General features: G+C 45.3%; 1 protein-coding gene across 1 annotated transcript; it reads right to left on the bottom strand.

The window, feature by feature from the left end:
- Nucleotides 1–10,598: 10,598 nt before the first annotated feature.
- On the bottom strand, nt 10,599–12,197 carry LOC124047660 (beta-1,3-galactosyltransferase 9). The gene is made up of 3 exons (XM_046367972.1): nt 12,192–12,197; nt 11,299–12,005; nt 10,599–10,983 (listed from the first exon to the last, which is right to left on the bottom strand). Exons 1-3 carry the CDS (start codon nt 12,195–12,197, stop codon nt 10,599–10,601), a joined length of 1,098 nt encoding a protein of 365 aa, XP_046223928.1.
- Between the last annotated feature and the right edge of the window lie 480 nt (nt 12,198–12,677).

Below are 12,677 nucleotides of genomic sequence, written 5' to 3'. Positions count from 1 at the left end.
GCCCTGAGAGGGTAGAGAGGATCTGGTGGTTCACAGTGTCAAAGATAACTGGACCGCCTGGGACCTCTGGATGCTAGGGTCGGCCGAGTCGTTCACCTCCCATCCCTGAGAAACACACAGGCACAGGAGGAAAGAGCGCTCAAAGATACAGTCACAGAGAGAGACACTGGACAGTCAGGAAAAAAACCTTTGTCCTGCTAAATATCACCTTACCTAGGCAGTATTGTATTTTGTGAAAAACTACGAGCCATCTTGTCATGTTCTGACCTTAGTTCCTTTATTATGTCTTTATGTCAGTTTGGTCAGGGCATGAGTTGGGGTGGGTAGTCTATGTTCCTTTTTCTATGTGGTATTTATGTATTTGGCCTGGTATGGTTCTCAATCAGAGGCAGGTTTCGTTCGTTGTCTCTGATTGAGAACCATACTTAGGCATCCTGTTTTTCCCACTTGAGTTGTGGGTGATTGTTTTCTATGTCTTCACCATACAGAACTGTTTCGTTTTTGTTTCGTTCTTTCACTTTGTTATTTTGTATTTTCGTGTTCAGTTTCTTTTCATAAAAAATGATGAACACTTACCAGGCTGCACTTGGGTCCGATCTGTCATACTCCTCGTTAGAGGAAGACGAGCATCGTTACACATCTTCTCTCTCTCTATCTCTCTTACTCAGATTGACACAGACACACATACACGGAGTGCACAAAACATGAAGAACACCTTCCTAATATTGAATTGCAACCACCCCGGGATGCTGGCCTATGTTGACTCCAAAGCTTCCCACAGTTGTGCTGGATGTCCCTTGGGTGGTGGACCCTTCTTGATACACACGGGAAACTGTTGGGCGTGAAAAACCCAGCAGCATTGCAGTTATTGACACAAAACGGTGCGTCTGGAAACTATTACCATAACCCGTTCAAAGGCACTTGAATCTTTTTTGTCTTGACCATTTACCCTCTGAATACAACACATCCATGTCTCAATTATCAATAATCATTCTTTAACCTGTCTCCTCCCCTTCATCTACACTGATTGAAGTGGATTTAATAAGTGACATCAATAAGGGATCATAGCTTTCACCTGGATTCACCAGGTCAGTTTATGTCATGGGAAAGAGGTGTTCATAATGTTTTGTACACTCAGTGTAGAGTCATACACACACATGCATGCACACTCACACACCAAACACATACCAAAAGATCAGATTTGTGAAAATGAAGGGAAGTGAGTGAGTGAATGGTGTTTGCAGAGAACAAGGCCAAACCAGACTCCCTGAACAGAATTTTGTTTATCCACCTCCTCATCTGTGTGTGTGTGTGTGTGTGTGTGTGTGTGTGTGTGTGTGTGTGTGTGTGTGTGTGTGTGTGTGTGTGTGTGTGTGTGTGTGTGTGTGTGTGTGTGTGTGTGTGTGTGTGTGTGTGTGTGTGTGTGTGTGTGTGTGTGTGTGTATGTGTGTGTGTGTGTGTGAGTATGTGTATGTGCAAGCATGCTTACATGTGTGTTCAAGCCTGCATGCGTGTGTGTCTGCGTGAGTGTTTGTGTGTGTCCCTGTCTTCTTATCTCTGCTTCTTCCCTGGTCAACCCCCCTGTTGTGTCCTTCTCCGGACCACCATTCTTTGGCAGGAATGCCATCTTCAGCCATAGATACTTGAGGCTAGAGACGGAAGAGTAGATACCAAAATGGCAGTTAGTTTTAGGGGAATGACACCATTTTTAGCTAACAACGGATTACATTGAAGTTCCTTTGAACCAAATACCATAATGACCTAAGGCTGTAGTTTCCATGACACCTAAATGAGTCTCACATGGATTAACATGCTCCTGAGAAAGGACAGGTGGACATGTTCCGTACCGTGTGTTCCCTACCGTGTGTGTGTCTGTGTGTCCATGTCCCCTTCGTTGGTAGACTGGAACTGACCTTCGTGGCCGTAGGAGGAAATCTTTAAATGTGTATGGCCTCTCCATCGTAGGGTCATCCTTCTACAACATTTGACATATAAATACATTTCATTTATTGATGTATAGCGTTTTTATATCAGCAGTTATCATAAAGTGCCTTACAGTAACCTGGCCGAGACTCCATAGAGCACGCAACATTTGCTCTACTGTTGTTCATATGGTGAAGGAATTCAATGAAAACCTACAAAAATATAAAGAAAATTGATACTCTGTCCATCACATAAACACATTGACATCAGACCTGGGTCAAACAAATGAATTGGCTTAGCTTGACTGGTACAATAAAATAAATGAAAGTCATAAAGGTGAAAAACCTGCCCACCCTACACACTGTTTATTAAGCTAGCCTAAATCAAGTGCACCTCAAATATTTGAGAGTATTTGACACATGTATTTCACCCCACACACCCAGGTCTGGTTGGCATACAGCAGCGGTGTAGCCATGGGTACCTACCCAAAACATTTCCCAAAAAATTATGAAATATAATTTGGTGTTCTATTTTATTACATTTTTAAAAGATGTGAGATTTGCTTTCAATGGGTCATTTTATTATAATGTAACAAAGAAATAGTCTGCGACAATCAAGTTGTTTTCCGACTACTGGTTCATTTAAATAAAAAAATCATACCGTGGTTTACCTCAACAACGTCACATGACTAAACTTTGTAGCGCATAAACTAGCAAGCTCTACCACGCTAGTTTACTCAAATTGACTCACCAGCTAAGGTAATTTAGTAGTTCTATCAATGGCAAACCAAATGTTTATCGCTAGGTTTTGGAAAAAAAAGATGTCTGGGGGAAAAGGAGTGTGTACCAGAGAATAATTTTGATCAAGCTACCGATAGCTTCAATAATGAGACATTAACAGGTGGCGCCAGGATAGAAACAACCGCAATTGCCATCACAACTGCCAATGCCACGTTGAGTCAGGCATGCTTGCCTACCCCACCGTCTCCTCTCATTCTTGATGCTTCGGGTGGGGGTGAACCTGCAGTAGGTCCACCGACAGATTTGTCTGCCGTTGATGAACCAGCCTTTCAATCAAAGCTAGCAAAGTTCCCTTCAAGTGTGATAAATAGCAAATCACACTGCTTCTCTTCAAGGTGGTATGAACAGTATCTGTGGACTGAGTATAGTAAAGCAAAAGATGCAATTTATTGTAAGTTTTGTAGGCAATATGGCAAATTTCGAATTCAGATTTATAAGAGATGGATTTAAAAACTGGAAACTCACAAGAAATGCTGCAAACACGAGAATAGCACATTGCATGATAGTGCCTAGGTAAATTTGAATCCTCCAATTCGGAAGTCGTGAGACTGTGTTGAACCAAATTCATGGGTTTTATAGAAAGAAACCATGCATATGTTAAAGTGGTCATATATATTGTTCTAACGTGTGCAAAGCAGGATATTCCACTCAGAAGGCATAGAGAACCTGTAGAGGACTGCTAATTCCTTATGTAGGTGACATTACACTACTATAGCTGGGACAACGTATTTTCATAGTAAAACAGGTTGGGCCCCATACAGGATACTCCTAGCCACAGGTGCTGGCCGGGAGTTCGGCCATAACTCCTCTGAAGATAGGGACGCACACACATTACACACTGACTCCTCTGAAGACAGGGACGACGCACACACATTACACACTGACTCCTCTGAAGACAGGGACGACGCACATACAATACACACTAACTGCCGAGGACACACAGATAAGACATACACCCACACATTGGGAGGAAGAGACACAGCCTTGACTTGCAGACAAACTAGCACACACACATAATCTCCCTCCCAGCCGAACATTGTGTGACTGAAGATAGCGCACACACCAGATCTCCTTTTCAGCTGAACATGGTGTGACGACCAAGAACAGGCATGGCAGGATTCTAGTGCCTTGATGAAGGACAGACAACAGAGCCAATGCTTTCAGGACGACTAGCCACCCCAGCCTGATCCAATCAGAAGATCCGATCTCCTAGAAATCAACCTACTTTCTGTTGTGTATATGAAGCTTGTACTCACTGTTAGCAAGGTGCTTTTTCTGCTAGTCTCTGATGAGCTAACAGAGGGGCTCGTATATACGTGTACCAGATATCTTTACTCTGAATAAACCTGTCGCTTGTAGTACAATTTTACCACCTTGTCTGAATCGATCCTTAACCGGCTCACACTTCTACATATCCAACAAAGGTAACTTTTTAGAAATCTTCAATTTCATCTCAAAGTATGACTCAGAAATGCAAAACAGGCTTCATGAGCTACCTCGCAATGCCATGCTTGTGAGCCCCGAAATTCAGAACGGGTTGCTGGAGTGTGCAGCATCATTGCTACTGTGGAGGATAAAAGATGAAGTTCATTCTACACCTTCCAGGTATTTTGCCATACTAGGAGATGAACATAAAGATCACTCTAAACGAGAACTTCTTGCTGTGTGCATCTGCTACATTCATGCTGGAATGATTAAAAGAAAGAGCTGTAGGGTTTTTGGAAACGGCTGATTTGCCTGCACAAGGAATTTCTCTGCAGCTGTTCATAGTCCATCTGTAAATAGCCCACCCAATCTACCTACCTCATCCGCATACTGTTGTTAATTTATTTACTTTTTTTGCTCTTTTGCACACCAGTATCTCTACTTGCACATCATTATCTGCTCATTTATCACTCCAGTGTTAATCTGCTAAATTGAAATTATTCGCTCCTATGGCCTACATTTACATTTAAGTCATTTAGCAGACGCTCTTATCCAGAGCGACTTACAAATTGGTGCATTCACCTTATGACATCCAGTGGAACAGCCACTTTACAATAGTGCATCTAAATCTTTTAAGGGGGGGTGAGAAGGATTACTTTATCCTATCCTAGGTATTCCTTAAAGAGGTGGGGTTTCAGGTGTCTCCGGAAGGTGGTGATTGACTCCGCTGTCCTGGCGTCGTGAGGGAGTTTGTTCCACCATTGGGCGGCCAGAGCAGCGAACAGTTTTGACTGGGCTGAGCGGGAACTGTACTTCCTCAGTGGTACGGAGGCGAGCAGGCCAGAGGTGGATGAACGCAGTGCCCTTGTTTGGGTGTAGGGCCTGATCAGAGCCTGGAGGTACTGAGGTGCCGTTCCCCTCACAGCTCCGTAGGCAAGCACCATGGTCTTGTAGCGGATGCGAGCTTCAACTGGAAGCCAGTGGAGAGAGCGGAGGAGCGGGGTGACATGAGAGAACTTGGTAAGGTTAAACACCAGACGGGCTGCGGCGTTCTGGATGAGTTGTAGGGGTTTAATGGCACAGGCAGGGAGCCCAGCCAACAGCGAGTTGCAGTAATCCAGACGGGAGATGACAAGTGCCTGGATTAGGACCTGCGCCACTTCCTGTGTGAGGCAGGGTCGTACTCTGCGGATGTTGTAGAGCATGAACCTACAGGAACGGGCCACCGTCTTGATGTTAGTTGAGAACGACAGGGTGTTGTCCAGGATCACGCCAAGGTTCTTAGCGCTCTGGGAGGAGGACACAATGGAGTTGTCAACCGTGATGGCGAGATCATGGAACAGGCAGTCCTTCCCCGGGAGGAAGAGCAGCTCCGTCTTGCCGAGGTTCAGCTTGAGGTGGTGATCCGTCATCCACACTGATATGTCTGCCAGACATGCAGAGATGCGATTCGCCACCTGGTCATCAGAAGGGGGAAAGGAGAAGATTAACTGTGTGTCGTCTGCATAGCAATGATAGGAGAGACCATGTGAGGTTATGACAGAGCCAAGTGATTTGGTGTATAGCGAGAATAGGAGAGGGCCTAGAACAGAGCCCTGGGGGACACCAGTGGTGAGAGCGCGTGGTGAGGAGACAGATTCTCGCCACGCCACCTGGTAGGAGCGACCTGTCAGGTAGGACGCAATCCAAGCGTGGGCCGCGCCGGAGATGCCCAACTCGGAGAGGGTGGAGAGGAGGATCTGATGGTTCACAGTATCGAAGGCAGCCGATAGGTCTAGAAGGATGAGAGCAGAGGAGAGAGAGTTAACTTTAGCAGTGCGGAGCGCCTCCGTGATACAGAGAAGAGCAGTCTCAGTTGAATGACTAGTCTTGAAGCCTGACTGATTTGGATCAAGAAGGTCATTCTGAGAGAGATAGCGGGAGAGCTGGCCAAGGACAGCACGTTCAAGAGTTTTGGAGAGAAAGGAAAGAAGGGATACTGGTCTGTAGTTGTTGACATCGGAGGGATCGAGTGTAGGTTTTTTCAGAAGGGGTGCAACTCTCGCTCTCTTGAAGACGGAAGGGACGTAGCCAGCGGTCAGGGATGAGTTGATGAGCGAGGTGAGGTAAGGGAGAAGGTCTCCGGAAATGGTCTGGAGAAGAGAGGAGGGGATAGGGTCAAGCGGGCAGGTTGTTGGGCATCCGGCCGTCACAAGACGCGAGATTTCATCTGGAGAGAGAGGGGAGAAAGAGGTCAGAGCACAGGGTAGGGCAGTGTGAGCAGAACCAGCGGTGTCGTTTGACTTAGCAAACGAGGATCGGATGTCGTCGACCTTCTTTTCAAAATGGTTGACGAAGTCATCTGCAGAGAGGGAGGAGGGGGGTGGAGGGGGAGGATGATTCAGGAGGGAGGAGAAGGTGGCAAAGAGCTTCCTAAGGGTTAGCGGCAGATGCTTGGAATTTAGAGTGGTAGAAAGTGGCTTTAGCAGCAGAGACAGAGGAGGAAAATGTAGAGAGGAGGGAGTGAAAGGATGCCAGGTCCGCAGGGAGGCGAGTTTTCCTCCATTTCCGCTCGGCTGCCCGGAGCCCTGTTCTGTGAGCTCGCAATGAGTCGTCGAGCCACGGAGCGGGAGGGGAGGACCGAGCCGGCCTGGAGGATAGGGGACATAGAGAGTCAAAGGATGCAGAAAGGGAGGAGAGGAGGGTTGAGGAGGCAGAATCAGGAGATAGGTTGGAGAAGGTTTGAGCAGAGGGAAGATATGATAGGATGGAAGAGGAGAGAGTAGCGGGGGAGAGAGAGCGAAGGTTGGGACGGCGCGATACCATCCGAGTAGGGGCAGTGTGGGAAGTGTTGGATGAGAGCGAGAGGGAAAAGGATACAAGGTAGTGGTCGGAGACTTGGAGGGGAGTTGCAATGAGGTTAGTGGAAGAACAGCATCTAGTAAAGATGAGGTCGAGCGTATTGCCTGCCTTGTGAGTAGGGGGGGAAGGTAAGAGGGTGAGGTCAAAAGAGGAGAGGAGTGGAAAGAAGGAGGCAGAGAGGAATGAGTCAAAGGTAGACGTGGGGAGATTAAAGTCGCCCAGAACTGTGAGAGGTGAGCCGTCCTCAGGAAAGGAGCTTATCAAGGCATCAAGCTCATTGATGAACTCTCCGAGGGAACCTGGAGGGCGATAAATGATAAGGATGTTAAGCTTGAAAGGGCTGGTAACTGTGACAGCATGGAATTCAAAGGAGGCGATAGACAGATGGGTAAGGGGAGAAAGAGAGAATGACCATTTGGGAGAGATGAGGATCCCGGTGCCACCACCCCGCTGACCAGAAGCTCTCGGGGTGTGCGAGAACACGTGGGAGGACGAAGAGAGAGCAGTAGGGGTAGCAGTGTTATCTGTGGTGATCCATGTTTCCGTCAGTGCCAAGAAGTCGAGGGACTGGAGGGAGGCATAGGCTGAGATGAACTCCTTGCCTTGTTGGCCGCAGATCGGCAGTTCCAGAGGCTGCCGGAGACCTGGAACTCCACGTGGGTCGTGCGCGCTGGGACCACCAGATTAGGGTGGCCGCGGCCACGCGGTGTGGAGCGTTTGTATGGTCTGTGCAGAGAGGAGAGAACAGGGATAGACAGACACATAGTTGACAGGCTACAGAAGAGGCTACGCTAATGCAAAGGAGATTGGAATGACAAGTGGACTACACGTCTCGAATGTTCAGAAAGTTAAGCTTACGTAGCAAGAATCTTATTGACTAAAATGATTAAAATGATACAGTACTGCTGAAGTAGGCTAGCTGGCAGTGGCTGCGTTGTTGACTTTGTAGGCTAGCTGGCAGTGGCTGCGTTGTTGACACTACACTAATCAAGTCATTCCGTTGAGTGTAATAGTTTCTACAGTGCTGCTATTCGGGGGCTAGCTAGCAGTGTTGTTTACGTTACGTTGCATTAAAAGAACGACAATAGCTGGCTAGCTAACCTAGAAAATCGCTCTAGACTACACAATTATCATTTACAATTATTATTTACTGCCTACCTCCTCAGACCTTTTGCACACACTGTATGTATACTTTATTTTTTTCTACTGTGTCATTGACTTGTTTATTGTGTTACTGGCTTGTGTATTGTTTATTCCATCTGTAACTCTGTGTTGTTGTCTGTGTCACATTGCTTTGCTTTATCTTTGTCAGGTTGCAGTTGCAAATGAGAACTTGTTCTCAACTAGCCTACCTGGTTAAATAAAGGTGATATATATATATTATTTAAAAATCATGTGGGAACTCCTTCAAGACTGTTTTAAAAGCATTCCAGGTGAAGCTGGTTCAGAGAATGCCAAGAGTGTGCAAAGCTGTCATCAATGAAAATGACAGCTACTTTGGGTGGCTACTTTGAAGAATCTAAAATAGCTAATATATTTGGATTTGTTTAACACTTTTTTTTTGGTTACTGCATGATTCCATATGTGTTATTTCATAGTTGTGATGTCTTCACTATTATTCTACAATGTAGAAAATATTAAAAATAAAGAAGAAACCTTGAATAAGTCAGTGTGTCTAAATGTTTGACTGGTACTGTATGTAATCGTATACAAATGTAAGCAAAGTTTGAAATTATTATATTTTAGTCAATGTTCTTTTTTTATTTAGCTTGTATTTATTCAAGGGAAACCATTGAGACCAGGGACTCATTTACAATGGTACACTGAGGTACTGACTGAACTTAAAAAAAAAAAACTACAATTACAGAATTAACACTACAGCTTCAAACACCACAAATCCAAGCAGTTGCAATTCTCATTAAATACATTCAACAATTAAAGTCCTAAACTGCACTAGAGGCACCAGAGAGTCAAGATGTAGGGCATTTTGTAGGCTATTCCAAAAATGGGGGCAGTAAAACTGAAGATGGATTAACATAGATCGGGATGGAACCTCGAGAGTTAACCATCCCTGTGAACGTGTTTGGTGTCTCATATTTGAACATTTTAACCGTGAGGTAGGTCAGAGGCTTGTAATAGAGCTTTTTAAGCAAAACGTGATCTACGAGACTTTTGACACCGGATCCAGTGATAAGTATTAAAACTGTCACCTGTGATAAAGTGAAGTTATATCTGTTTGGGCTTCTTGCAGTCAATTTGCAGTCTACAAATTATTTGTAATTATTTTCTGGCCCCTTGTCCATCCGCTCAAGATAAAAAATTTGACCTGAGATGGATACGTTAATCTGACATATGAATAACTAGATTAAAATTAGAATCAACCAAAGTTTGAAACCATATTGTGAGAGTTCAGTGACCAGCCGGAGGTAGACAGCACAACAACACCCTCCTCAGGGGATAGATACTCACTGCAAAGCCAATTAGTACACAGCTGGGGCCACTAATTGCTTTGTGTCTTCCTCTATATAGATGTGCCAGGAGAGGAGCTCGAGAAAGATTGGGAGTAGAGATGGGGACCTGTGAGGATGTCGGGTTTTCCTACCTCAGAGAAAGCATCTGGGCGCCTTGTCGCTTAATCAAGGCGGGCTTTAGGTAGAGAGAAGCGTTACGTATGTGTAGATGATAGTCTAAGACAGGAGTAGCTGTTTGTTGTTTTGCTTTCCCTTTTTGGCCACGGCATTTGGTCAACGCCTTAGATTATGTTTATTTGTTTTGCCACGCTGGTGTTTCAGCGTTGGCCGTTCCCTGTACTGGAGTTATTTTGTTGGGTGAAGGAATACCCGTTTAGTAAACGGAACCACAGCTACAGTAAAAGGAGCCACAGCCACTGCCTCTGGTCTGTTCATTTTATGCCTCCCGCCTGTGTTAGGGCGCTTCGGGCAAGCTGATCCATTCACACTATGTGAGCCCTGGGTTGGATTGAAACAACAGCTGATGACTGCACAAATGCTATACAAGGCCTAAATAGTATCATTGATGATATATAATTTATAAAGTGTGGTTACATTCCAAGATCAGCACCTCTCCCCCACAGCAACAATATCTGGCTTCTTCTGCAAAATAATCTGGCTTTTTGCAATTAAATCCCTTTAACTGCAACTCTTCAATTAATATTTAATCCGCTTCTTATTTACATGATCAAATAAAGTAGAGAATTGTTTCCTGAAATAAAAACTGAAATGCAATACTGAGACTCATATTCAAACTTACACACACACACACACAGGCACGGACACACTTATATGTATATAGTGTAGGATACAGTATTTATTGCATCTTAGCCGCTCTCACTGCTCATCCATTCTCTTAACCAAGGCAGGCTTTAGGTAGAGAGAAGCGTTCCTCATTTAATATTTATATATACTTATCCCATTCCTTTACTAGATTGTGTGTATTAGGTTTTGTTGTGGAATTAGTTAGACATTAGGTTTAGTTGTGGAATTGTTAGATATTACCCGTTAGATACTGCTGCACTGTCAGATCTAGAAGCATAAGCATTTCACTACACTCATAATACCATCTGATAATCATGTGTATGTGGATTTGGATTCAGTCTTCCTGTCCTTTTGAGTTGAAGAAGGACAGTTTGTCCATGTAAGTGAGAGCCTTGCAAGCCACCAGGCCATAGTAGGTCTCTAGAAAGGAACATCCTCCATCCTCCTGGCCCAGATCTGCCCACACTGTCCCAAGCTCCTCACTCCCCATCCCTGGGGTGTTGAACAGGTAGCGATAACAGCAGTCATTATAATGAATGTGTTTCTCCCCTGAGAAGCGTGCACTGTGGGTGGGTACCACCCCGGCCTTCCAGGCACACAGGCCCACAAACACATCAGCTGGAAGGGCGGCACGGAGCCCAGCTGACGCCACATACACCTTCCTGACCACATCCTGGGAGAGGACAGAGGCAGTTCTGGCACAGTAGTCTGGGAGATACCTGTTAGGGCACAGTAAAATGTACACTGTCAGTATACCTTGGGTCCTACCAGGGTGCATATTAAGGAGCAAACAGGATACATGTGAGTTATTCAGCCTTTTGAAGGACAATGGAAGCTGATTATTATTTCTTTCTAAACTAAAACTAAACGTTTTAAATTCAGTACAATTAACACATTGTTTCTTAATAATGTAAAGTATTGTCCTACTGTTTCCATGTGTAGTTTCCTACTGTTTCCATAAGTATGTTCCTACGGTTTACAATGCCCTCCAAGAGTGGATGAATAACTCTCCTATGTATATCCAGGTACAGTACCTGTCTGGATAGAGGGCTGGAGATAAGTAGCTGGGACTGGAGGGGTCTCGGTCGGGGGTGTCTTTGTGCATCACCCTCCCCAAGTAGAGGTCCTCAGGGTGCCTTCTTAGCCCCAGTAGGTAACCCCCTAATGCAGGGAGGTTGACAAACACAGAGTCCTCTGTGATCAGGACGAACCTGGCTACTGGGCAGAAAGCCACCACCCACCGTAACGCCAACACCTCCCTCTCGGCCTGACCATGAGGGGAGTCATTCACGTATCCTTGGACCATGTCACCATGGCGACCAGACTCCGTCATAACAGTCTCCTGGGTGGCGGTGGAGGGAGACAATCCCAGGAAGAAGAGTGTTCTCACGGCGAAACTCTGGACCCGTGTTTGGTTGGCCCAAGTGGCCCTTACCGCATTCCTCTGCGTGTGATTGCTTGGGGAACTGAAGACGATGGTGAGGAGGAAGAGGTCACTGTTCAGGCAGGCATTTGGATTTGTAATGGGGTAATACTGGGACTCGTTTCCCCTGGTCCCACTCAGGTCTAGTTTACGGGCCCTCTCCCTCACGTCCAGGACTGTTCCATCTGTGTATACCCCTGGGGTGGGCTGGAGAATGTACTCCTCTACAAAGTCAGCCCCAAACAACAGGGCATGGAACAGAAGCACATTGAAGAGCAGGAAACACCACTGGTGGGTACGCAACCTGCACAGAGAGAACTGCAGAGAGAGAGAGATTCAAACTTACTGATGTAACACATCAACACACAAAACAACCCTGATCACAATGCTCAGCTGTTTCTAATCTTCATTTAGAAAATCCACAGACATGGTTGAGAGTTTCCAGATAGAAATAAAAAAGGTCCGTTTCATGCTAATGTCTTTGAGGGAACTAAATATGCTTACCTGCATGGTGTCTGCTCATAAGGAACTGCTCCTCTGAAACAGTAAAGCCCTGAGTAACTTGGTCACACTGGCTGAATGAATAGACTAGTATGAATCTAGTTTGCAGAGGTCTTTCCACCACCTGGTAACTCTACCACCAGGTAACAGTAACACTACACTCTTCCACAGGGTCAGATGGCTGGCTATTCACAAGGAAAGTATCCTCCATCATACATATAGTAATGGCCTGCAGAGAGACTGGATTAATGCACTGTATGAGAAACAACAACCCAGGTAAACAAACCAAGTAAACCAATTGTTTACTGTCCTTTAACTCATTACACTTGTGGTAATTGGCCTATATGGATAGGGCTAAATTGAAATGTTTCTTATAGACGAAATATGAAAAGCATATGCACAACAATGATGGTAATTGAAAGGGAACAGTTTGGAGATTGTTGGGTGAGCTCACCTGACACAAGACTGAATCCAAACATTACACTGTTG

The sequence above is a fragment of the Oncorhynchus gorbuscha genome, linkage group LG11, assembly GCF_021184085.1.
Source record: "Oncorhynchus gorbuscha isolate QuinsamMale2020 ecotype Even-year linkage group LG11, OgorEven_v1.0, whole genome shotgun sequence".
Lineage (NCBI taxonomy): Eukaryota > Metazoa > Chordata > Actinopteri > Salmoniformes > Salmonidae > Oncorhynchus > Oncorhynchus gorbuscha.
The sequence above is the reverse complement of the archived record's forward strand: the minus strand, read 5'-3'. Positions and strand labels throughout refer to the sequence as shown.